Source organism: Patiria miniata, unplaced genomic scaffold (genome assembly GCF_015706575.1).
Source record: "Patiria miniata isolate m_02_andy unplaced genomic scaffold, ASM1570657v1 HiC_scaffold_13, whole genome shotgun sequence".
Classification (NCBI taxonomy): domain Eukaryota; kingdom Metazoa; phylum Echinodermata; class Asteroidea; order Valvatida; family Asterinidae; genus Patiria; species Patiria miniata.
Genome location: NW_024037051.1, coordinates 3,881,941 through 3,908,793, shown reverse-complemented (window position 1 = coordinate 3,908,793; position 26,853 = coordinate 3,881,941). Strand labels below are relative to the sequence as shown.

The 26,853-nt window shown below is 44.4% G+C and overlaps 2 protein-coding genes across 3 annotated transcripts; one reads left to right on the top strand and one right to left on the bottom strand.

The window, feature by feature from the left end:
* Nucleotides 1–7,346: 7,346 nt before the first annotated feature.
* LOC119720171 lies at nt 7,347–16,083 on the bottom strand. Its single transcript, XM_038189741.1, has 7 exons — nt 15,846–16,083; nt 14,272–14,637; nt 12,204–12,530; nt 11,006–11,203; nt 10,331–10,564; nt 7,893–10,024; nt 7,347–7,760 (listed from the first exon to the last, which is right to left on the bottom strand). The coding sequence occupies exons 1-7, from the start codon at nt 15,949–15,951 to the stop codon at nt 7,494–7,496; spliced, it is 3,630 nt and encodes a 1,209-aa protein (XP_038045669.1). The 5' UTR covers nt 15,952–16,083; the 3' UTR covers nt 7,347–7,493.
* A 1,694-nt stretch (nt 16,084–17,777) lies between these two features.
* LOC119720208 (transmembrane protein 187-like) lies at nt 17,778–20,553 on the top strand. Of its 2 annotated transcripts, none has more exons than XM_038189799.1 (2): nt 17,778–17,932; nt 18,672–20,553. In XM_038189799.1, exon 2 carries the CDS (start codon nt 18,690–18,692, stop codon nt 19,509–19,511), a length of 822 nt encoding a protein of 273 aa, XP_038045727.1. In that variant the 5' UTR covers nt 17,778–17,932; nt 18,672–18,689; the 3' UTR covers nt 19,512–20,553. The 2 variants fall into 2 exon arrangements, with proteins under 2 accessions (XP_038045727.1, XP_038045737.1); XM_038189809.1 differs by having other exon boundaries at nt 17,787–17,853.
* Nucleotides 20,554–26,853: the final 6,300 nt, after the last annotated feature.

Here is a 26,853-nt window from a genome sequence, read left to right as displayed (position 1 = left end):
CCGCACTGGGAACAGGGTCGACGGGATAGACTGTCCGCGTTCTGATGAGCTTTCCCCGCTCGATGGATGACTTCGAAATCATACTCCCCGATTAACTGTAGCCATCGTGCTACTTGGCCTGCAGGCTCCCTGAAGTTAATGAGCCACCTTAAGGCTCCATGGTCTGTCCTCACTGTGATTCTTCGTCCATAGATATACGGTCGGAAGTGCCTTAAGAACGTCACCACCGCCAGCAATTCTCTCCTGGTGACGCAGTAATTTTGTTCTGCCTTTTTCAACACTTTACTAGCAAAGGCTATGACCCTCTCCTAGCCATCCTTTCTCTGTGCTAGGACCCCTCCTATCCCTGCGTCACTGGCATCTGTGTCAAGTATCAGCTCTCCATCTGGTTCCGGGTAAGTGAGGACAGGCGACTCCGTGAGGCGCCTCTTCAATTCCTCGAAGGATGCCTGACATTCATTGGTCCACTGGAAATCCCTGTGTTTTTCCGTAAGCCTGTGCAAAGGCTTCGCCACCGCTGAAAACCCCTCTATAAACCTCCTGTAGTAGGACGCTAGTCCTACAAAACTGCGAACTTCCTTTACTGTCTTGGGGACTGGCCAATCCCTGACCACCTTGATCTTATCAGGATCCGTGCTAATGCCCTCCGGAGTTACTACATGACCGAGGTAGCGAACTTTCTGTTTGAACAGATCACACTTAGCAGGCTTTAACTTTAATCCTGCGTCTCTCAAGCGCTGCAACACGACCTTCAGTCGACTGAGTTCCTCCAGTATAGTCTTGCCGAACACTATAACATCGTCCAGATACACTAAAAGTGTTTCCCAGTGAAGGCCACTTAATACTCGTTCCATAAGTCTCTCAAACGTCGAAGGCGCGTTGCTTAGCCCGAAAGGCATCACACGCCAACTGTAAAGGCCGCCCCTTACTACAAAGGCCGATTTCTCCTGTGCCTCCTCATCCAGGGCCACCTGCCAGTAGCCAGATGCGAGATCCAGCGTAGAAAACCACTGGGCCCCAGAAAGCGCATCAAGGGAATCATCAATCCTGGGGATTGGGTAGGCATCCTTGATCGTTATGGAATTAAGTCTCCGATAGTCAACGCAGAACCGCTTGCTTCCGTCCTTCTTTTTGACGAGCACTACGTTTGAAGCCCACGGGCTACTTGAGGGTACAATCCTTCCGTCCTTAAGCAAGTCCTGGACTTGCCGATTAATTTCCTCCTGTTCGACTGCAGGAAATCTCCTGGGTCTCTCTCGCATAGGCCTTTTTCCCTCTGTCTTTATATGGTGTTTTACGCATTCCGTGCGTCCAATATCCTCACTACCCTTCGAGAATACATCCTGAAACTCGGTAAGTAATCCTGCCACCTCCGCATGATACTCGGACTTCACTCCCTCGATGCTCCGGTTGAACAGGTCCTGCAGATGTTCAGGCAACCGGTCAGGTCGTCCTCCTTGTATGGGTTGATGTGGTTGCACGTCCTCTTCCGCCACCTGACTAAGCAAACCAGCCATACTGCCGGCCTTAACAACACATACTCTCCTTCCTGGGTTGAAAACCCTTATTGGCAAATTATCTTCCTCGGGCTTTACCAAAAGCCTAGCAACAATCAGCCCCTTAGCCGTCAACTCTGTACTCTCCGCAGGTTCCATTATCCCGAGCCCAGTGAACTTCCGAGTCACTCTCCCTGATACAAGTGCTTCGTGCCCTGGTGGCACTGATATGGTCTCTCCTACGACCACCCGGGCACAGAAATTATTGCCCTGTTTATTCACACACTTAATCTTTTGTCCATTCAGGGCAAGGACCAACTCCTGACAATCTAACCGTCCCCTTGTCGGTAGGAGGTAGTCCATCCCAAGGATTCCATCCATCTCCAATTTGGCAAAGATCGCCCGCACTGGGGAGGTAGTCTTCCCAACTTGAACCTCTAACCACGCTCCACCTATCGTCTCTATGGAGTGACCGTCAGCTCCATACAGTCCTACTCCCTCCGTGCTCAATGTTGGCCTCTGTTCCTTCGGTATCTTGTAGTATACCGCCGTCGAAATTATTGTGTCTGTCGCCCCTGTATCTATTAACATAAGTGTCTCTGCTCCCCTCACACGTGCACTCACATAAAGTCCTCCCTTCCTTTGGTCCCTTGAGGGAAGTGTAATCCCCTGAGGTATTCCTCCTATTGTTTGTGGTCCTTTCGAATCGTCAGCCCACCCTTGGACCCCAGGGAAGGCTGTTTGTCGTTTCCCGACTCTACGTTTTGTTCACGTTTGGGTGCTTTACAGTCCCGTGCAATATGTCCCTTTTCCTTGCAACTGTAACACTTGTCGTTCTTTGGTGCAGGACAGTTCCTAGCAAAATGTCCCGAGGCTTTGCAGTTGTAACACACGTCCTGTGTTCTGCCTTTCCATCCCTTTCCAGATCTCGGTCCAGAATCATAACCCACTTGTTTCTCCTGGCTACCCTTACTGATATCCTGTAGCATCGACTGGATTTTTCCAAAGGCTTGTCCCATGGACTCCTGTGTTTCTCTTATCTCTCCCTTCAGTTCCTTCATCGTAATTTCGTCCTTGCCTTCTAGTACTCTAGCAAACTTCCTAGCCTTATCGCTAGTCCTACGATCCTCTGTCTGCAGGAAACTCTGTGTTTGCAACGCCGCCTTGATCGAATCATCAAGGGTGGCAGGCTTTGAACGGAAAATACCCTCCCTGATTTCTCTGACTTTCACGGCGTCCATGAAATGTCCCTTCGCCAGTCTCTCTCTACTCTTGTCTGAGAACTCCGGGTACGCCAATGCTGCAAGTTCTCTCACACTGGCTCCGAGCTCTTGCAGGGTTTCAGTCTCGCCCTGACGACGATGACGAAGCTCCATTAGATGGAAATCTGCCTGTTGTCCTGGTCCAAAACGTTGATCTAGTCTGTCCAAAAGATCCTTAAGTGAAAGTTCCTTCCCCTCTGGTTGGCATCCCAGCACCTTCAACGCCTGTCCCTGAAGGCTGGCCGCTAAGAATACAGCAGCCTGGCTGTCCTTCCATCCATTTGCTACGCAACAAGCTTGAAAATGTGCCTTATAGTCCTTCCATGGCACTTTTCCACTGAACCGGTCAGGACAAATGTTCGGTTTCCTAATTCTGTCCTCACTTTTCTTAGTTTCCTTCGCGGTTACCAAGGATGTCTCCTCCGTTTGTCTAGTGTTTGCAGGTGTGCCTGGTATCCCTAGTATTGAACTAAAAGTGCTTGAGACAGCAGGAGTTGGGGTGAACAGTTCCGGTGTTTCAGTCCGGCTTATTTCCTTATCCTCGATGATTGATTTCATTTTCTGTACTTGTTCCTCAAGTTCCCGTTTTTCCTTGAGTGCATCCTCGTACATGTTTTCGGCCTGGTGTGCCTCCATCCTCAGAACATCCAGCTCCTCCTCCATCCATTTAGAATCCATCACTGCAGATGCAGTCTCCTGAAAGTGTCACGCCTTATCCCACTTCTGACACCAATGTGGCGAATCCCGTCCGGGTCAAGTTTGACTCGGTACTGCACAGGCGAGCGGCAGCCCTACAGCACTGTGGGGGAGGTCGTTTGGCAACCATATATCGCCGCGCGCAACACTTTTTCCCGGGGACCCTATGGAGCGGAGATAAATACCAGGCAGAGCAGCGCAGGAACCCAATAATCTGACAAAGAGAGATCACTCAAGAGCCGCGGGGTTTTCCCTTTATTATAACTAAGACGCCTTAATCACTTCAGTTAAGTTGCAGATTCCTTAAGGGATTGCTGTTCCTTAAGGTATAGCCTTGAGGTTCCTTAAGGGTTTCCTGTATCCTTAAGGGATATAATCGAGTTTCCTACTGAGCCTTAGAATTACTGATAGAGAGGTTTATTACTGAAGGCACTTAATAGAAATTATTACTGAATGTGATAACTTGTGGGGAGGTTCAACAATATCGGTCCTGAACTGTGCTCGTCACTAACTTTATCAAATACGTCAGCTTGACATACCCCGCACTATGAGCTGCTGCAACTAGATTCGGCAAACCGCCGCCGCCACGGACTCTCTGACACGGCTCCAACAGTCCCGCTGTCTCGGACACTCCGATCAGCCTCTCTCACGCTGCTCTGGGATCCGGCGGTCGGTCGCTATACCGCTCCGCCTCGCTGCTACCAGCTCCCACTACACACCAACAGCAACGCTGACGCACACAAGCCTAGCGCCCTACAACAACTCTCTTAGAGCTCCGCCGTCACACGTCTCTTCAGTCCGCTAGCTCCACAGCCACTCCCGCCACGTACACACACGAGGCACAGCGCGCGCAAACAGCTCAAGGTCACCTAAGCAGCCCACTGCGCATGCTCAGCAAGTATGGCACGCCTCAGCGCTATGACGCGCGAAAGCTACAAGCACTCAGGCCAATTTCGTTACAATACCAACCGTGTGCAACGTTAGTTGCCTCCGACCCGGAAGGTGTGTGTCAACTCAAAAACCAATAACAATCACAATTCTTGCCGCGACAATGCCAGTTGCGGGGCCGGCACTGGAGCACACGGCAGCACATACACACATACCTGATCTTCGGTTGTGGGGTCATTATTTTTTTTATTTGATTGGTTTTTTTTTAAATTAATAAACGATTATTTTATGCTGATTCTTTAATTTTTTTCGTAGTTGATATTTAAATTAGGCCTACGCATTTTTAATCGTTGCAGGGTAAAGGCTATATAGTCTGTGTAATAGACCACGGCGAATGCAAGACCCCGCCTCTTGACCTCCTAGATTTTGACCAATCAGTGAGCGCTTTCTATATCGGGTCTTCGGTCATTCACCCGTTGCGCGTCATATCTTCAAGTGTCACGCGCTCTATAAAAAAATAGTGACACGCGCTCTGTATCATGTTACGCGATACCGCGCCCGGATGTTGTTGTTTTACAAAACACAGCATTCGAATTGAACAATCAAACCGTTTAGTCCAGATTTAGGAATGCAATGAAGTCACGATTTAGTAAAATCGACTCCGATTGGCTGGCGCACGGCTTGCATTATCTGCATGTCAAGACATATCAGATGTTATACAGGAGACCTGGCTCCGTGGATAACGGGTGATACACAGACTATAGGTAAAGGCACAGACCCATCTTCTACAGCGCTAATTAGAAAAATACATTTTCTTCACAGCAAATTGGCTTGCCAGACATTAGTTTAATCTACGAAACAATAATTGAAATGAAGACTAATTATTTTTAAAAGTTATCCACAACCCAACGGGCAAAAGCCATTAGTCATTTTCACTACACTCTAAAAACTGCATGTGTTTAGCAATTAAACGCAATCACTTTGTATTAGAATGTTTGGAAGCTTAACATTACGTGTGCAATTCCTACACATCAATATTCAATTGCCAACACTATCCATCCTTAGGCCTAACCGATGTTTAGTATTTAAACATGTTTACAAAGTGTTAGCAAGAAAGTGTTTAAAAAAAGTATTTAATTGCTGTGTATGATGTACAAAATTGGTTGGTAAAAAGAGAGTATGCTAATGAACTGATAATAATTATGCATACCTTAAGTTGAGTGACCTTAGCTCAATTCGGAACAATTTGTACAAGAATTATCATCATGTGGGAGTCTTCCAGAACGAAGCACGCAAGAACCGCATCGCATTTTGTCATATACATGTACATCGAAATGTAATTTGCCATTGTACATCGACAACACACTGAATAACTTACAAGATATAAACTTACACGATGTTTAATGCTTTATTGTCAAGTATTAAAAACAGTGAAATGCACACAAGCAGGGTTCGACTTTAAATAGCGTAGCCCGCTAGCCAAATGCTTATGTAGCCCTGCTGGCGAGTCAAACATTACTGGGATACGGCAAAGATGAAAGGACAAGAAGAAATATATCTTTATATTCAGAAAGCAAACATGTATCAGTTTGTGTCTTATTAGTTTGAATTATAAGATCTGTTTGTTAAAACCCATGCAAAGATTACCTCAGGATACACGTTTTATATGTATGCACATTGTTGTGTATGAGAAATTCTATAAAAGAAAAACATGCGGACTAAGTGTAAATGTCCGCGGGCTAGTTAAGAGTCCGTTCAGTAGTCCGACTGGCTAGTGAAAAATAAAGTTAAGGTCGAACCCTGAGACAAGTAGTTCACAATTGCCTACGCCCGCCAAATAGCGATTTGAATGCAAATTGATATCCGGGATAAGAGCGTTTTGAGGGCCGTAAACTTGAGGGTTTAAAAAAAAAGTGGAAGCCCGTGCAGAGAACTACGAAATCGTATCAGTGAAATGTGGATGAAAGAAGGCCCTAAAAATGAGCGTATATAGGCGTCCTTTTTCGAAATGGCAATGGGCTCTAGGCCTGCTTGTTGGGGTGATCATCTTTGGACGAAATTCTCTACCAATTATCGTTGGACAACCCCTCATAAAATTGAACAGAAATTGAAAGATGATAATTGGGAATAGAGTATGCAAATTACGAAAATGCTCACCGTTAAAAGTCAATAAAATATACTTTATCCCATGTTGTTTTTGTACGTGCAAAATGGAGCAAACGAAACATTTTAACAATATTTTTCAAATTGGGTACCTTTCTTTTTGACGCACCCTGTATAGATGCTTCCTGTTTTTTCTTTGCATTATAGTTTTTATTTTGAAAAAAATACGATGCTCCCCTCACCGACTTGGTTTCTGTGAATTGTGTAATTAGAAAAACGGTGTCCTCGGGCCCCTCACCCATATAACTTCCACGTTTTTATATAATTTTAATATACATGTATATGTTCTCAATAATCAGGGTTTGTTTGTACTTTGATATTTACATCTTTTTCATACACATTTTAATATCACTTTAGTTTTCAAAAAAGGCCTAATCCAATTTTAATGCCACTATCCTCTCACGATGTTTAAGGTAAATTCTGAGTATTTTTTTTTTTAAATCCGATCAACGTTTTAATAATATATAATTCACGGTTTAAATTGTACTTCTGTAACGAGCCTTTCTTTATTTATATGTATTATAAGTAATGTTAAACGTATTGTAAGCCGGTCTCATCAACCACATATTTTGTGGCTCAGTGGCTGCCACATGGTGTTTTTTTTTAATAAACCAGAATAATAATAATACTAATAACAATAAGTTGTAATTAATAATGATGTATTCATCAGATAAATTTGCGTCGGGGTGATGTAAATGTAAATCAACGTCAGGTGTCCTTTACCGACGTATAAACACTGAATACTCAGTGTCACATCCGGAGTGAAAGTTGGAAAAAAATCACCCGCGTGGGACTCGAAACCACGACCTCCTGCTTTCTAGTGCAGACGTTTTACCACTCGACCATCGAGCTTGCAGGATCGGTTGGCTGGATCGAATCTGATGTACAATGTACAGCGGGTACCGCGATTAAACTATTCATCAGATGAATTTCGTCGGGGTAATGCAAATTAATATTAGGTTTTGCCCTTCACTAAACACTGTTGACGTCACAGCCCCCTCTTGTTTCCGGAGTGACCTTTTGTGACCGGAGTGCTCGCCTTAGTTGTTCGAGCAGCCGAGTCAGATTTCTTGGCCTCTGTCCTGCGCAGTCGTTGCCTCCACATTGCCCTCACGCGAGCATTGCACGCATACACTACGAAAATGATGACGCCCTGTGCTGAGTTGGTGATGGCGAAAAGGAACCACAGAGGGCGGTATGACGTGACTTGGGCGAGGCATCCGAAGATCCAAGTAAAGCCCATCACGCAAGAAATCTGGATAAAATAGCCAAAAAGCATGTCGGTGTCTAGTCTACTCCACAACGTTATCAAATTGTATGACTATAATTTACTGCAAACAGCCTAATTTACTGCCTTTCCAATATAAAAAGGGAAGATAAACCTTACCTTCAGATAAATTACTAACTCGGTGGAAGCCCTCTGAGATTTAGATCTGTCTTGATGTACCATGGAGGCTGCCTTCAGGGTCTTATGAACACCCCAAACAGTAGTTGCGAAGAGTACTCCATTCAGGATCACGGAAGACATCATCGGGACCCCAAAGGCTAGCAGCACCGCAAACCGACCAATAATCCAGCAGGCTTTGTCGCTGCCGTATCGGTACCCCAGACCCATACAGTCACCACACAGATGGTAGGCAAAGAAAACACCGACGACCAAGACAGGGGCACTCCAACCGTAGACAGAGTAAAGGAAGAAGCGCTTCATCTTGGAGGCTCCCAAGGAGGGACGATTGGACGCGAAGGTTTTCTTGAGGTCCCAGGCTAGCACCGTCTGCCAGGTAAAAGTGGACAGCCAGAGGTAATGCAAGACAACAGCAATGGTCACGCAGACCGAGCTGTTTAGAGTAGAACCAAGGGCTGTCACGGACAGGAGCTGAGCGACGAACAAGGCAGCGCAGAGACTCATGATGGCTGCACCGGGAACGTTCCTCAGCTCCGAGAACGTCAAGTAGGTAGCAAAAGTGGCCACGAGAGCTGCCATAGAAATTACGAAACCCAGGAAGTTGACCAAAGTGAGGGGCTCTGATAGATTGATGTACGGGCCGTCTTCTTTGAACACATCCGAGCAAATGAGAATGAGCCCATCGGGCAAGGACACGAACTCCCCTTCGAGGAACTCTCGACCTGCGTATGAGAGATACACGGTTCCATCTCGCACAATAACCAATGTATCATTCACCGGAGGGAAGCGACAAGTCAGTTGTTCCAGTTCCCGACCACAAACCCTCACTTCTGTTTCATTGAAGAACCTGCCAGTATCGGTGTTCCGGTACACGTGCACGTGGGAAAGATAGTAGGGTTCAACAATGACACCATTTCCCAAATACAGAACCGAAACGTTGCTGATTGAAATGTTGCTTACAAATTCTGCGTCTTTGGTACTAAACCACTGGTGGTGACATGTTCTCACATTGGTAACATTTGCAATAGTGCAAACCTCTGCCAGTTCGACCACCTCCAAGTTGCATTTATCAACCCACGTGTCCTGGACCGACTCGTCCGACGTTTCTTCTACAGTTAACAAGCCGTGAAGGAGCGCTTTTGTGTCTGAGAAATTACCAAGGGATGTTGAGCGCAGGGTGCCGTCTCCTGTTGGGAATTCTTCTGCGTCCACGGCGAGCAACTCTGATATGAAAGGCAGTGTCAGTGGGACGCTTTGCCAAGCCATCCCTCGTATCAAACAACTAGCGGCCTCGTACGTTCTCGTGGGGAGACTGTCTTTCGGATCGATCGCGAGATTAGATTGAGAGGGTTTCGGTACAATGGTCAGGTGGTATTCTTTACGCAGGCAACAAACTGAGTCCCCAAGGTGAATTTCTAGCGACGGAGAAGGAAACCAAGCGTCTGAATCCCGGCCTAAGATAATCTCAAGACTTGCAGGAGCGACAATCCCGTACTCTCGGTAGCAGTAGTCGAGACTCGTGAGGTCTTCTCCGTTACAAAGGGCGCAGTGGGGATTCTTGTACCAAGATCCGTTGATGGTGAGGCTCGCGGAATAACCAGCGCAACCCTCCCAAAGCTCAGTTGATCCATTATAGCCACTCGGGCAAGCACCTATCAGTGGCGGAGTCCAGTAAGGAGGTACCGTCGTGTTCTTGTATGTCTCGTAGTCAACCATGTTAGCTGATGTTGTGTTGATGTAGTGGCACTGGGCACATTCCCTGTTTCTGAAAAGAGGTGGATGGGATGATACATCCGGTACATGGTACACCAGGTCGACGGGGGAATCCCCTTCACATCTGTTCCTGACGTCATCGTCAGCCCAATCCCACCCGCACCTCTGGATTATATATTCGCGTTGGTTGGCAGACGAGACCCGACAGGCCAAGGGGAAATTGGGCGGATAAGGCAGTGCGCCATCTGGAGCGCATATCGAAGTGTAATCGGGACAACAGTCGTTGCAAAGCGTGCATGCGGAATCACATCCACACAAACCAGCTACTTCTGTGGTCCCGCAACGCTGGTTGCATGTCTGCTGAGGGCAAGGGTAAACTCGTTCGCCATAAAGTTCCACACCTAGAAAAAAACAAATGAAGTGACACTCATCAGAGACCATAGAGCATTCAGTAACCTTGTTAACAGCATGCATGCATTTTCTCTCTATATTCACCATGTACTATTCTGCTTCACGTTGTCTATGCATGTATACGCATTAATTAAGGTACTTGGAAGATAATGGGGAAATCAACGTTAACTATTTTGTTACGTGTTCGGTCGGAGGAACATTTTAAGAGATCAAACATGTTCCATTTACTCATTTAAGGTTACTCACACTACTGAAAAAATACATCACGGCTAAAGTGCAGAATCAAAACAAATTACCTGTTGCGCACGTCACTCGCAGACCCGGATAGCCGTGCTGTTCACATACATTTTCCGTCCGCACCCATTTCCAACTGAAAAGGTCTTCAGTTTCTGGCCTGGAACCATCAACATCCTCCTTGATGACGCGGCGTCGCAGCAGCTCTGCACCCCTGGTGTCATTCCAGTGAGCTCGATAGAGGACCCGTACGTCCGCCAGGGCGACCGACTCGGTGTCATATGACCACGGAAACCCTTTGTGAACAAAAGAATAACGGCTTCAAATCAGGCAGGTTCGAAAAGTTGTAAGAAAGTTATGTATCTTCGTTTATTCTTACTCGGTTTACCAGGGTCGTCTTGTCCGAATTACGCGCGTTTGTTTAAGGTGTAAATCGAAGACACACACGTGCAACATCATCGGTGAATTGAGCTAAGAAACTGAATCGAGGACTCCTCGGTTGGAAAACGTGAACAAAACCAATGGTAGCCGTTGCGTAAAAGCTAGAGTACAAACAAAGGAAAAGGGAAGAGGAACAAAAGAAAATCCTCGATTTCAACAATAAACAAACGTGCTGGAGCAAGCCGAGACATTGGTTAGAGAGGATGACATAACTGCATGCACAATCATGGTGTATTCTCAATTTTCACACAAGTTGTGCTAACCACCATGCAAAGCATCAAATCACTCTCACGTACCTAGCTGTTTACAAATGAGGTCTCCGAGTCTCGCAACAGGCTCGTCCACGATGAAAAAAAAAAGATTCTCATTGCAAAGCATGCGCCAGCCGTCGTCCGCCAGCGTTGTGTCCCGGACCTGTACCAGACCAGAGTGATTGTCGGCACTGCCCACCAGTCGGAACTCAAGCACGTCCTCGTTCGGGACCACGTCAGATTCTGAACAGTTTGAAAAGGTTGAGAGCAAGTATACTATAGTCGAGTCTACCACACAGATTCCTCACAATTCCATCACGACTCAATCTTGAGTCATCCAGTCCCGAGTAGGAGTCAATTCGCAAATGATCTGACAAATACATGCCTCATTCGCTGGTGCATGCATTGTGACCGGACTTCCCAGGTTTTTTTGTGTGGAATCGATACAACGCTGGTTATGACAAAACAATCTTCTGACGAAGTTGAAGACCAGAGGAACCAATTCGGGCGATTCACAATGCAGTGCGCCGCCAAGAGTTTGCCATGGAGAGTTAATTTTTTCCCATTGCATTGTGGGAGATGGTCGACAAATTCGCAGCGCGGGACGTTTGAAAATGTTACTTTTTCCGCTCAGTAGTTTCCTTAGCGTATGATTCGAGAATATGTTTGCCCTTTTCTTTTCCTTTTATTATATGGTGTTTTTTTGTAAGGTGGGAGAATGGTATGCTCCAATCTATAAAGAATTAGCTCAAGTTGTCTACTGACACTCATTCAAATGGGCCGTGTTTTGTCGACCGTAGACTTGAGAAATGGACTCTTCATGGCAAACTTTTGGTGGCGCACTGCATTGTGAATCGCCCGAATTGATTCCAAGATATTCACTTAACATGTGAAGCAGAAAGGTGAGGTTGGTGCAACATAACGTAGACTAGTAATAATCCGTCATTGTGTTATAATCAACATAACGTAGAGATAATCGGAAGGTTTCCTTTGTCACCATGTTGCTGGAATGGGATGCTTCTGTTGGGCGGTGCATTGGCGGAGATATTATTGAAATATTAATTTAATCTCGTTGAAACTTCAACTGAATAGGTGCAAAAATGTTCTGTTCGAAAGTGGAGGAGTCTTTCTCCTGACATCTCGCTTCCACCGCCCCTGCTCCAATAACTGAGAAAATAACTAGAATTAAACATTTTACAAAACCAAACATAAATTATCTCGGCCTATGTAAATGAATATTCACCGAGGGCGCACAAAGCTCGTATAGACGTAGGGTTTTCGATGAAGTCTAGGTCCGCACATGGCACGGCCTTGCTGTCGTACTGACAATCGACCGGTGAGCCCTCCGATCCCCAGCAGAAGCCGTGCCCACACAGCACGCTCTCCCGGTCGACTTGCTCGGAGGACGAACCGACGGCAAAGGGGTACCCCAGGTACCGGCACGCCACATCGGACATTATTGTGTCTGACGACGACGAAGCGCCGTACAGAGACAACCATTGGTCGCCGCCGATGTGGAGCTCGATTCGACCCTCGTTAGTCGAGTTGCCATCCGCGAGTCGGACATCGCCTGTTGATTTTACGATAAGACACACCTTTGACAGTAAAAAACTAACAAAAGAGTTATTTTTCATGCCAGGGACATTTACAGCTTTGAGTGACGTAATGTGGCAATGTTACAGTCTGCAATGTGAAAAATAGCAGGATATACTGAGTAACAGTTTTGTAATCGTGCAAACCACAACACAAGATTGTCTTGGCACAAAAGGCAACAGATTGTTTCCGAATTTAGCCGGTCCCAATCTCCAGCGACGGGTTCTTTAATCCAATAACACAAACAGAAATTGATGGCATTGTTTTTTCAGTTTAAAAGTAATAAATCTCCAGGCACAGATGGTATCAGGACAGGGGGTATTCCAGGTCTTCTCAAGACCAGGGCACATTGTGTGTCTCGGCCCCCCCCCCCCCCCCCCACACACACACACACCCCCTCAATTCTTATTTCCATATGCGAGGGCAGATTTTCCTCAAATTTGGCAGGAATGTTGGTTGACCACCAATCTACACTCTGACGTCATTCGGTTGACCTGCTTTGACCACATAAGGGCTTTGTATATTTTTCTCTCTTTTTTTGGGGGGGGGGGCCAAAAACAGTATTTGTGGCTGTAGGCCGTGTCTCGCAGGGTTAAAATTTGGTACAAACATTTTTGGGGTCATTTTTCATCAAATAAATTTCGGCATCTAAATTCCCCGTTAGAAGGCGCTAAGACAACTTTTTGTGTGGAGCAAAATCGTTTCTCGTGATTTTGTTCCAATTGTTTACTTTTTTTCAAAACTAGAACTGACACTATTGAAGTATTCAGGGTGATTTTTATAAATGCATTGCCTTTTTAACCATTTTGTGTCAAGAGAAGTACTAATATCGAAGACAAATGTCACGAAATTTTGAAAGAGATTGCTATCACCTGCATGAATCAAATCCACCATTCGGGAATTGTTGTAATCAGACCCGACAAATTCTTACGTTATGGAATAGCCGCACGCACAGCAAGCGTCTATGATATGCGAGCAGATTCAGCGATTAATTATGCAAAACAACTGTGTCTTGACCTCGAGATTCTGACCATTCAGCGGGCGCCTTCTACAGGGTCTTCCGTAACGTGTTGTTGTATTTATCCACAAAGATGGCAGTCAAATTGACCAGCCAACAGCTTAGTCCACATTTCTGGTCGAAATTACGTCACAATAAACCGATCCAGTAAGCACCGCCCCATGGTATTCTGACCAATCACAGCCGTGATTTATGTCCGACATGCGTGCACAAAAGTCCGACATGCGTGCACGCGCGTATGATGCCCGCGGCAGGAAAATGCAGTGTGGCATTGGAGAGGAGCACGTGTTAATTTGCCCACGTGCGCAGTGGGAGGGGCTTACTGGATCGGTCCATTCTAAAGTCGACTCCGATTGGCTGGCGCGCGGGGTCGCATAAAATTTGCACGCACAATATCAGACGTTGGTTTCGGAGCTATAGCTCCGTTGGACAACGGTTGATACTCAGACTAAACAAATTCCGCGCATATTTGAATATCAGGAATCCAGATTTGGACCAAGACTATATCACAGGTGGATGTCTAACGATTGCCTTATGACGACCAATCTTCCCCTACTATTATTTTTGCATGTCATTCTTGACAAGCTTTAAAATGATTCATATAGTATCGTTTCGGTAAAAAACGATAAGAGAACTTGTCTTTGGTCTCAACGTTTCGACTAGCCTGCTCAAGTCATCGTCAGAAGACTGCAGTGCCTACCTGTGTAGCATACCAAACCCACGTCCCAACTGTGGTCGCATGAAGCATTGCCCAGGTGCCAGGGTTGCAGAGTGCAGTCCTCCAACCTTCCATGGTCTTGTAGCACCTCCTTACCGCAGTGTATGCCCCGAAACCATATCGGGCCGGTGTTCAGAGCGAAAGGTGCCGTGGCCCGCACCGAGTAAGCGGCCTGATAGCCGAGTGCCAGGCATGCCACATGGCCCACCTTGAACGGCTCCTCGATGTCCGTGCAGTAGGTCCCCCAGTCCGGCTGAGCGGGTGGCCAGCGGAGCTCCAAGAGGCCCTCGTTCGGGTAGCGGCCCCCGGTGAGACGGACCTCTAACTGATGGAAAGTCTTGTTGAAATCTGGGAAGAAACGTTTCGAGATAATAAAGATGTGCACACTTAAGTTCGGCATTATTTTTGCTTCGAGATGAACTCATTAGTCAATTTTACGCCCCAAATTAACGCGTCTATTACTCTTTGCATCACCCGGAAGTCACTGAAAAGTCACTGAGTTGTTTGTGACTGGAGTCGAGTCGAGTCATTTTAAAGAAGTGACTCGAGTCGAGTCGATTCATTAAGTCAAGCAGGTCGAGTCAAGTTGAGTCGGGTCACAGTGTGTATGTTGTCGAGTCGAGTCAAATACTTAGCTCGAGTCAAATCGAGGTACACATTTGAACACTATATAGCAATAAAGGCAAAAGAGAAAGTCATATGTATCACTAACAGTTAACAAGAAGCGAAACTTGGGTCTGATAGGCTATCTGGTTTGGGTTCGGGTGTAGATCAAAACCTAACCTGTTGAAATTTCAACTCAGTGGATACACGTTTCGAGAAAACAATGAAAAACCATGCACATCGATTTCGATCACGGAACACGATTGTGTCCATGACACTCTGTGTCAAATCGGTCAATTGACAGATCGTTGAAACTCGCCTACATTTTCTTTTCAAAGTGACAACGTGCTACTCGGATTCACCGTGATAATTTTGTCTCGAAAGTCCGGGATGTTTTTTTTTCTTAAAATCAATAATGCTTTTCGATGATAATGCGATCCGTCGGTTAAGTGTGTGGGATAATACGAATGAAATATGATGTCTCTAACTGAAATTTTCGAAGTAAAACAATAAATGCTTAGTACTTTCTTTATGGGCGATCATTCCACTTTTTTCGAAAAAAAACCAACAACATTATTTACTGTGATAATTTTGTCTCGAAAATATTTCTGTGAAAAGAGCAACATGTAGGCCTTCAAACCCAAAAAATCATCAGAATGTATGCTATTAGTATAGTCTTAAAGAAACCAAGGATTGTGCATCTCGCAAGCCGGAAGAAACCCGTAGAGAGAAGACAATGACAGTTACAGTTTTACAGGTGGGAGGAAAACCCCAGAGGAATGTTCTGAATCATCAATTTGGAATCTTGTAGGGACTGACAACGCATTGACTGAAAACCCCATTCACATATTGGCCCAGGTGGGATTTGAACTCGGGTCACAGCGGTGGAAGGCGTGGAAAGTACCGCTACGCCAACCTGATCCCCTGACTCCCCAAACACGTAAGCTACATACCAGTGTCGTCTGCAAACACCACCCACTGCCGGTCCGGGCGTTCGACAACTGCCAAGAGGAGAAGGCGGAAAAGGACAATTCCAGAGACCAACTGTTTGATCCACATTGCTGAAAATGTTTGGCTGTTTCACCAGAGGGCAACTAAAGTCGAATGGTCAGTGCGACACGAGTTAACTTCACTGCGTCACTGAAACAATCAAAACTCTGTCACCTTGTAATAACATTCTTACTGCATGTAAGTTCCACACTTGTTCTTTTTTATTTTACACTTGTTCTTTTTTATACAAGTTTATTATGAATGCATGACGGATCTTCCGTTGTTTTATACTGGTACCAGAGGCAAGGTCATTTATTTTTGGATGGGGGGGGGGGGGGAGACGTGCCCGAAACTGCCAACTGTAAAAATATAGGGCAAATGATTCGTTGGGTAAATTTAAACCACAAAACTGTAACAGTTGGTCAATGTTTCCCCATGTTTATTGGCTAATTGACGTTGTTCGGCAAATGCAATAGTTAGATACAACTTTAAAAGAGTCTTCAAAGTTGAGAATAATTTACGGAAGAAGTGGGCAACAAAAATAGTTAACCGTATGTGTCGGGGAAAATTTATTGCCGCTGCCTCGTTATTGGGCAGATCCGCTTAAAGGGAAAATACAACATTTGCAAACATCAAAAAAACGAAATGGTCAAATTATCACGAAATACCTTACTAAATTGTTAGGGAATGACAGTCTAAAACATCCTTTAAAATCGTGGCTCCTGGTGGGCTGACATTTTCAAGAAAAACTGTTTTTTTTCCAAAGTTGGTCGGCCGATACATGGCGCATGGACCCGCCTCCCTAGAACCTTGCTGAAATATGCGGGTTATTTACTTCCATGACAAACATTGAATGGCTAAGTTGACCTGGTGACACGATCGAGGAGACGTTAACGTCAATGCATGCTTATTATTATCAGCCCAACCTCGTCCCCAGGGTGTCGGGCAGTACGCGTCCATCACTACCTGCTCTCTCACCCTGGTATTGGATCATTTGCATGTGCAAGATTTTTGAACACGTATGTAAAGTGAAGAATATAGTCTGGTGCCTGCATGTGCGTTACATTAGCGCTTGCTTTTGTATGCGGTGTCTGGGGTAAAAACAGAGTCAATTCGTCGCAGCGCGAGCATATGGCGTGAGTTACGAAAACACGATTTATTTAATTACATTGTTACAATCTTATCGAAAAAACATGCAGTATCACATTTCATATTAATATGAACAAACTGGGAAAGGAAATGAGAATTTTCGAGAGGCGTGGACGAATGATTGCAAAAACACGTACTGCACATTTTGATTAACAGCACCAAGTACACGATATCAATCCATTTCCATCCAATTGCGGCATCGAATCAGGACACAGGAAGAAAGTTTCCTATCCAGGGCTTACTGGAAACGCGGTTGGAAATAAAGGAAGCACTGGGGACGAGGTTGTTATCAGCCCGATTTGGAAGGAAAGTGCTTTCGGACACTGAAGGCACAAGACCTCAGCTGACGTGATCCGATCTAGATATTTCAATGTTATTCAAGCAGGGATGATCTATAATAAAAGATAGGAATTTTCATTTTCGAGAGCAGTTATATATTGTTTTACACGGCACTTTTTTTAAAGCATTTTTTTTGCCAGAGCCCTTTTTATTAAAGAGCATTTTTTTCCCCAAGAGCAGTTTTCTTTACTCTCGAAAGCAGCTATTTTTATTTACGGGATCTTTACGAAACCAGTTTTTGGTCGCGGGCCTTGCCTTTTTTTTATGTACATAATACAACAACGATTACACATAGGGGGGGGGGGGGGTATGAGCGAACCCAGCGCCCTGTTTAATTTGCAGGGCTGGCGGGGCGATACGAGCGAATCACTGTCCTTACTCATATTTCGCCAGCAGAGGGCGCTAATTTACAACGAGACAAAAAGATTGGAAAACAGCCGCTGAGCGAGTTGGTGCACATTTTCATACTATGACTTTTTAAAGGTGTAAACTTCCAGTTAATTGGTGTTGTTTGGAACTATTGCAAGTACCTTTTCACGCAGATTCAGCTTGTCGAATAAAAGTAAGCACTGGTTTACCAAGTTATGTAAATTGCAAGCTGTAAATTGTGTCTTTTTTCATCCCGGTTTTTACCTTCACCAGTTGCACTATGGGACGTACACCTTGCGTTATGCTTAACTAGTAACTAGGTTGAGCACAAAATAGCACACCTGCAGGAAATGTGCTTTAAATGTGTTTTGAAGTTGAATTTTTATTTATTTATTGGGAAAGAATGTTGCATCCTGACATGCCTGACGCTACTTTCTAAACAGAAAAATAAATGTTTGATTCGCACGCGTACCGTACCTCAGTCAGCATGGTCAGAGATATATGTTGACAAAGTCTTTAATTTAAAAGAGATTTGTAGGCGAATGTGTGGCCAACTTAGTGATTGTTTGCATGTCCCTGCATGTTGACGCCCTCAACCGTCACGTGACAGTACAAATTTACTAAGTTGGTCACACGTTCGCCTACAAATATTTCTTAAAGACTTTATCAGCATATTCCTTACAGTTCTCACATGAAAGTGTATTCTCTGAGGTACAGAATACGCAAAGGAAATTGTCTTTTTTTCTGTTTCGAAAGTAGCGTCTGGTTGCCATTTTCCATTCATTGTATGCCTTCTGCAGTGCTGGACAATCAACTAAGGTCTGTCGTGAGGATAGGTTTTTCCAATATCCTTTCTCAGTTTGTTTGGACGATCTATTCTAACATCTTCACAGAAAGTCATTATGACACCGACGTTTCTGTTGTACTCGCAGGTAACTACTTTTGCCAAGATGCTGGTCTTGAAGACTTTCCTTCCCGTGGCTGCCTGTACGGCACTCATGGTCATCATAGTCTTCCAAGGGGTCTTCCAGCCAGTCAAGGTGGACCTCGGGTTTGAGCACTACGGTGAAGAGGCAGACCACGCCATTGGCCCGTTTAAACTGCCCGCTTGGCTGGGATTGGCCATGCCGCTCAACGCTCTGGTAAACGCCGGGTATATCCTAGTGGGCCTGTACTGGATGGTGCGAACCTACCGGGAAGAGAAGAAAGGGGCCGTGGGGCAACTCCACGCGTATTTTGCGTGCACGCTCTGCTGGATGGGCATCCTGTACGGGCCCATCCAGTTTTGGCGCATCATGAGCCAGACCCACGAGAGCGCCGTCGTGGACCAGTGGGTGACGCTGCCGTTCTTCACCTGGGTGATCCTGTGGTGCAAGTCGCTGACGGTGGGCTGGAATCGGGACCTGGCAGCCCTCTTCATGCTCTCCTCCCTCCTCAGCTACAACCTGGTCTTCTTCACCGACCTGGGCTTCGAGGTCGCGCTGCTCATCCACTCGGCCCAGGCCATCAATGTCAGCTTCAGCACCTTCTTCAGGTTCCCTTGCAAGGGCAACAACTTTGCCTTCTTCATGTGCTGCCTGACCTTTGCCAATTTCATAGTCTTCAAGCTCATGGATCTCCACCTGCCCCACTACAGTGAATACTTCACCGAGGTCAGTGGCCATTTCATCTCCAAGCTGCTGGGTGATATCTTGCAGATGCACTTTACGTTTCTTTTCTTTGAGAACATTGCCAAGCGACAGCTTGTAGATAAATCCAAGAAACTTGAGTAGACTTTTAAAAGAGCTTGCAGATGTATTTATGAAATTTGCATTTAAATAATGCATTGTAGAATCGAATTTGTGGAGATATTCCCCAAAATCTTGATTCTGTGTATCAATAATCAGCAAATGTTTAAATACATCAGTCCTTCCGATTTGAAAATCACAGGTGTGTGGAAAAAGACATACCTGGATTTTTCTAGGCGTGTGTTTTTTCCAGGTGTGTGATTGTCTAGGTGTGTGATCTGTGGTCCAGGGAAATTCAGGCGTGCAATTATTCACACTTCTCGGGAAGCTTTTAGGTGTGCCGTGGTGTGGGGGTGTGATCGCACGCCTCAAATCAGAAGGACTGATACATGTATTTCATTATTTTCATTTCATGACTAAATTAGGGGGGAAATACCCTGAAAATTAATGTGATGCGCAGAGAGTGTTTACAAGTACGTGTACTGAATTTTTTTAATGCAATTTGTAATGCAATCTTGATTTCTTAATTTTGTTTTGGAAATAGCTGCATGAGTTGTGTACTTAGAACAAGTGGTAACAAAATTCTTGTCATACTGGTTGATATTTAACCAAAGGGAGGTTTGGTTGTGCAATTGAAATATCGTTCTGTAGAACAAATAACCTGCTGTAAAAAAATGAGGCCATGTGTGTTCAAAGTTTAAAATAACTTTAAAAAATAATTTTATCAGAGTCTATCAGAGCATTTTCATTGATAGTATTATTGTTGTTATTTGTTCAACTCTTCTAGGAAACATGCAGTGACAAATGTTGCAACAGATCAGATTTCGTTTTTAATCAAGCTAGATTAGAATGAGGCTTACTACTTGTTATTGCAGATACATCAAATCAATTTTGAAAAAAAAAGAATATTTAGCCCAACTATTGCCATAAGATGACATTTATAATTGCAACATCAGTAAAAGAATGATGTGGAAATAAAGGTCTTCTCTGCTTGACCATTACGTAAGAAGATATTTTAAAAACCCAAATAGATGGACAGAGAATAAATAGAGACATGAGCTATACCATGTATACATGTAAATCTGAACAGCGCTTGTTTCTTTATTTTATTCTCATAAACTTTCTAGCCCTCCGAATATTTTGGCTGCAGTGTACATCGTACATTGTAAAGTAAATATAATCCGCTGTAATTAAAACAAAAAAATGTCTTCCGTCGCTCAATCGTGTGCCATTTAAGATTGGTCTCAAATTGTCACAATTACCAGCAGAATCCTTTGAGCTCATGTACGATCGATAAAATCTAATTGGTCGGTTTAAATCTGTTTAGTGTTCTTTCATTACACGTGTTAAAGGGAATATACAACATTTGCAAACATCGAAAAATAAAACTACCAAGTTTTTAAGAAATACCTTAATAGGATGTTGGTAAATGACAGTCTAAAGCATCCTGTAAAATTATGGCACCTGGTGTGAAGTCATTTTCAAGAAAATGGTATTTTTGTATACATTTCCAACGGTGGTCGGCCGACCACCGTTGGAAAAACCTAACTACATGTATATTTCAACTACTGCTCCAAATTTACCTTTTTCTGTCAGCTAGACTGAAAAGCTCAGCTTTTTCAGTCGGGTGCAGGCCAGCTAGACTGGTTCCCTTACCTTACAATTTTCTGGCAACTATAAATTGATCCATTTCATCTTTAGTGGAGTCAGGGAACCAGACTACTTGAACAATTTTGTTTTTCTAGGTTTTTCCAGCATTTTCGAACATAAAACTTCAAACAATGTCAGTGTAACAATATCTGATATATTATACTAACCCCTCAAATACTCTATTTCTGAAAATTACAGCAACAGCCAATGATGTACATTCCCTTAATACTTTGGTAAATTGGGGTCATTTGTTATCAAACTCGGTAGGACAAAGTCTAAAGGTAAACTCCCAATTGAAATGTGTGATCATTGACCATGACCCTTAGCGGCTCGGTGCATTATTATCGGTGTTAATCTGGAATTTTACAAACTGATCTTTTTTCGTTGCAGCACATATTGTCCACACTGCTTTGTCCAAGTATTACATGACATTTGTACATGTGTTTGGCTTTATGAGTACAAGGGCGGATCCAGGGGGGGGGGGGGACCAAAGGGGGCCATGCCCCCCCCCCCCAAAAAAAAACCAACGAAACCAATTTTTTTTTTTTTGTATGTGACATCGCAATAAAGGCAGGCAATGAGTACACCACCATCTTTTCCTCAAAAAAACATTGGTTAAAGTGGTCAGAAATTGCCTCAGATCGCACCACAGAGCATCTAGAATCCAAAACATTTTCGGGGCCCTTAAGCGGGCCCCAAACCCCACGCCGTAATTTTTTTTACCCACTTTTTGGGGGGACCAACATTTTTTTTTGGCCCCCCCCCAAAAAAAATTGTGTTCTGGATCCGCCCTTGTATGAGTATGAAGTCCGCGTGGGAACAGTTGAATTTTGGACTTTCTGAGATAAAGTCATTTCTGAGATAAAGTCATGAGGGATATTGGGGGCGCTGTTTCATTTAAAGGACGCATGCAATATAATGTTAACGCAATCCTTGAAAGTGCACCTTTGTGTCCCAATGAAATTTATTTTCAATTCCCCCCCCCCCCCCATTTTAAAGGGTACTTTGGTTTTTATGCTAAGTGATGCGAAACTGTGATGTCATTTCCGGGCTTGAAACCTCCATATTTCAGCTCAAAATTTGCTGGAATTTTTTTTTATTTTGCTGTCGTAAATCTTCTTTTGTTTAGTGATTCGTTGTTGTTTCAGTACATGGCAGTAAGCCAATGAGCAAACTTTTCTCGCACGTTTTCAATAAGCAAATTTTGGGTTCACAATTTGAACAGAAACCCCCTTAACTGAACAGTGTCTTCCTGGAATGACATCACAGCAACAGCGCCCTCAGTTGTCCGGAAAAGCATGAACAATTGCAAATGTTTATAAAGAAATGCACTTTTCAGTAAAATTAACCAAAAAGGGATGTCATTATTCATACATTTAATAGAAGTAGAAAGTTGCACAAAATAATTTTGTTCTGAGAAAAATCATCGCATTGACCCTTAACGAGTTCTCGAAGTCCTTACGGCCTTTAGTTTTAAGAAAGCGGGATGAACTGTATATCCCGCTAAGTACTGCCATGCAAAATTGCTCATGTTGGATTCAGTTTCTTTAACAAAAGGACGAGCATCGGGATATCTCGAGTTTGTGCTTGATGTGACGAGGCAAAAGGGAGTATCTATAAGCTACATCTTTTCGCCATCTAATATTTACCACAGGGTGAGTCAGAATATATGATCTTGACCCAAATTAAAGAAATTATTTAAACATATGTAGCATTTATTAAAACAGGTGCAAATGAGATATGTTATAGGCTGGTATTTTGGTCATATTTGGTGAAAATTTCATGGATATCCATTGTACCATTGTACCGGGGGGCAGAAGCATTTCAAAGGTGCCACTAAGGCGGATCCGCAGCAAATGCTCCCAAATCTTAGGGGGTCGACAAGATCATCAGCTGATTACAGCAATTTCGAGAAAAGAAAGTACGGGGGGATGAATGAGGGATGGAAGGAGCTTCGCTCGTACCCCCCGCCCTGCAAACAGGGCGCTGGTAAGGGCTGATGAGCTTCACAGAATCTTGTGAAGGAAGTACAGATTGACCTTCGCATGCAGCTAGCGCGCGCTACGCATGATGGGCACCGGAGCTAGTTTGTGTGACGCGTTCTACGTCACAGGTCCCGTAAATCTATCCAATGAGAGCTCAAATGACGTCGGCCCTTACCAGCGTCCTGTTTGCAGGGCGGGGGGTACGAGCGAAGGAAGGAGCTGGAACTCAATTAAAACCATGGGGGCGCCCTAAAGCCGGAAAAGGCGCGTATGGCTTCCCACGGTGAGGCCTGATATCAAACTCAGAGAACGTTTTTCTCCGCGATTTTTTTGATAAAGTATGATATATCTTGGTTCTTTGTCGGTCAAAGTGGTTTGGGAAAAAATATAAAGATTCGGCTATATTAAGGGGTGCAGACCGGTAAATACGCCCAGAATTGCCAACGCGGACCAAATCAAGATTTGTATTCCCTCAAATCTTTTTTTGTTTTGTTATTAGAGCATTTTGTTGGCCATGAACTTGAAGGTTTGTAAACAAAGAAGGGTGGAAGCCGTGCACAGAATTGCAAGCTCGTATCTGTGAAATTCGGATGAAATTGTGCCATGAAGTGCTCGATAATTTTTTTTTCTAAATGCCGATGGATCACAGGACTACTTTTAGGGGTGATCAATTCTGAATGGAAGTTTCTCCAAAAGCCATGGGATGACCACCCAAAAATTGAACAGAAAATGAAAGATGATGAAATTAGCTATAATTTGATGGGTGTCTCAAACACCTTAGAAATTTGTGAGTATTTTTAAATATTTTTTGGAACTGTGCGTAATTATCTCTGAGGTCTACATTTGGAAGTTCGTTTACTGGTCTGCTCCCATGAGCCTTGCGCACGAGTTGGCCGTTTTGTCGAGTTCCCAGAATGTAGCCCCCTATGTCATTAATTGTTAACTGTAGAATGGGATGGCGCCAGACCATTTATTGCAGGCACAATTTCAGCCTCATTTTATTTTTAAATCTTGCTTTTAACATTATAGGGAATGTTTAAATACAAATTTAATATTTTCCATTGAAGCAGACTCGAATTTATTATAATTAAGTTGCTTTCATTTCTCTTCGTAAGTTCCAAACATTTAGATTTTACGTAACTTTCAACTCAACATGACCGACTACGGTGAGTAAGGCCCATAGGCTACATACCGTCTATCGTGAACTACCCCGCTGTAAGAACGTATTGCACCAAGACTACGACAGCGCTAGCAGAAACAGCAAACTGCTCCTTGTTTAATTTATGAACCATATGATATTGATATAGATCTGTGGGGGTTTCCTGGATCACAAAAAAATAAACCACGAGGCTGTCTCATCATTGTAGCTTACATAATACAAACATCTACACAACTAGATTATTTTTTACTTGAGTGGCCATACCGGTGAGTGTATTATGTAAGTCTTATTAAACTACGGGTGTCGGAGATTGTAGAGACATGAGATCAGACCAGTTTTTATGTTCACGTACTTCGCGTTACCGTCAAATTGCGGCTTTTTCTTACAAACATTATACCCGTGTTATAGTCTCCCACCTCGTGGTTTTATGCAATGTATATATGGCACAAACTATCCCAGAATCAGAGTTTAAAAGCATTTTTCAATTCTTGGTTTCATCATCGACTTCGGCTGATTTCTTAAGCCCTTGGTGGAACTAGACTGCATCTAAATTTATGTTCTGCTTTCAGAAAATATCAGATACTAGTTTCGTATGTTGCAATTTGGTTTTGATGCTGTCACCGTAATGATTATTCCAAGCCCGAAATAAAACTGAGGTTTCACTTCTTGCTAACTGTTGCTATGTATCTTTAAACTTTTGATCTTTGGTAGAAACGTCCATCAGAAGCGGTCTATAATTCCCAGCATATTTCAAATATTCTTAATAAACTGGTGCATATGTTCCTTCCACTCTGTACTTTGCGTTCAAATGTCAGTGACTCGAAATGAGCATAAATTTGACTGACTCGACCACACACTGTACGTGTGACTCGACTCGAATGGCCTCGACCTTCTTGACCTACTATCTCGACTCGAATCACTTCCTGAAAATGACTCAACTTGTCTCGATCGAGTCACAAACTTCAGTGACTTGTTAAGTTGTTATTACAACTTTGGATCAGACATTCTGATCGGACTATAAGAGATGAAACTCAAACTCAATTCCAAAACACATTGTCTACAAAAAAAAAATGATACATGACGGAGTCAACGCGCTGATGAAACGGGCTTGCGTATAGACCTTGATGGCATTACAGAATTTGACTGCCACAAACAAAACCCAGATTCAAGAAGCCTATCAAGCAACTTTATTTGGAAATGAGCTCAGCATGCCATCAGTGAAAGGCTTGCGCGGCTGCAATGTGATTTAATGTTATGTAAATACAAAACCTTGAGAGATGTATTGTGACTTTCTTAGTGCAGCATTAGGCTTATTTGTTCCTTGGTGAATTAAGAAGAACGCGTGGCGCGATGTCATTGGCTCCTCGTGCAGCGCAGTCATCCGAAGCATTTCGCTTTGTACGTAACACAATGGTGTTAAAGCTGGATGAGTCTTTCCCCCTTTTGCTACAATCGAAAGAAGCCTGTCATCTAAGCCCCTGGATGACAATAAAGCCCCCTCCCCCTTCTCCTCTTCATGGCATGGTCCCGTATCATCATGCCACACTGGGCAGAAGACGGTCTTCAATGAGCAATTGTGTTTCTTTGGAAAATTCAGGGCCATGTTGGCTCCTAGTCTGAGTATCACCCGTTATCCACGGAGCCACTCATGTCTAACGTCTGATGCATCAAAGCATGCAGATTTATGCGATCTCGCGCCTCAGCCAATCGGAGTCCTCTTTACTAAGTCGTGACGTCATTTCATGCCCTAATCAGGACTAAACTTTTGATTGGTCAATTCATTCAAATGTAGTGTTTTGTCATACACCCCATACACAGCGCTTGACCAGAGGTTTTGTTGCTGTGTCTAGGTCTATGGCTCGACAACGGGTGAATGACCGAAGACCCGATATAGAAAGCGCCCCCTGATTGGTCAAAATCTAGAGGTCAAGATGCGGTTGTCTTGCACAATAATTGTGAGATCTGCTCAAATATTAAAGACCATGGCTCCGCCTAAACTGAGTATATAACCCGTTAACCACAGAGCCAGTGGCGTCGCCAAGGGGGGGCCAGGGGGGGGGGGGGCACGTGCCCCCCCCCCTGGAAAACCTAGTGCCCCCCCGAGTGCCCCCCCATCTGAGATTTGGGTTGGTAAAAAAATATATATATATTTTGTTATATTCAACTCCCATCATCTGAGTTGGTTTTTCATAAGGACAAAGAAGCACAGTAATTCGTATTTTCTTCAAATGAGCTGCAAATGTGGCACCATTTTGCATCTAGCCCATCCTCCGTATGCGAAAATTTTCCAAAGGGGAGGGGGGCACCCCCTCCCCTTAGACCCCTCCCCCAGGACGGCGATCCGTATCCACCTAAGTGCCCCCCCCCCATCAAATGCTGGTGCCCCCCCCCCTGTGCCCCCCCAGACTGAAAAGTCTGGTGACGCCACTGCACAGAGCCAAGTGTACGCAGTGGGTTCCCGAGTGTGTGTGGGGGGGGGGGGGGGGGGGGCGTGTGGGAGGGGGACTTGAGGTTACAATGGAGGGGCGCCCAAACATTTCATCCGTGCTGAAAGGTAGACAGGTTTTTGCAACGGACACCCGCCCTCCGTAAA

Coding starts and splice junctions, on each gene's coding strand:
- LOC119720171 (XM_038189741.1), bottom strand. CDS start 15,951: ATGTGGATCAAACAGTTGGTCTCTGGAATTGTCCTTTTCCGCCTTCTC. Junction 14,638..15,845: donor GGTGTTTGCAGACGACACTG/GTATGTAGCTTA, acceptor GTTTCTTCCCAG/ATTTCAACAAGACTTTCCAT. Junction 10,025..10,330: donor GCGAGTGACGTGCGCAACAG/GTAATTTGTTTT, acceptor GTTTTTTTCTAG/GTGTGGAACTTTATGGCGAA.
- LOC119720208 (XM_038189799.1), top strand. CDS start 18,690: ATGCTGGTCTTGAAGACTTTCCTTCCCGTGGCTGCCTGTACGGCACTC.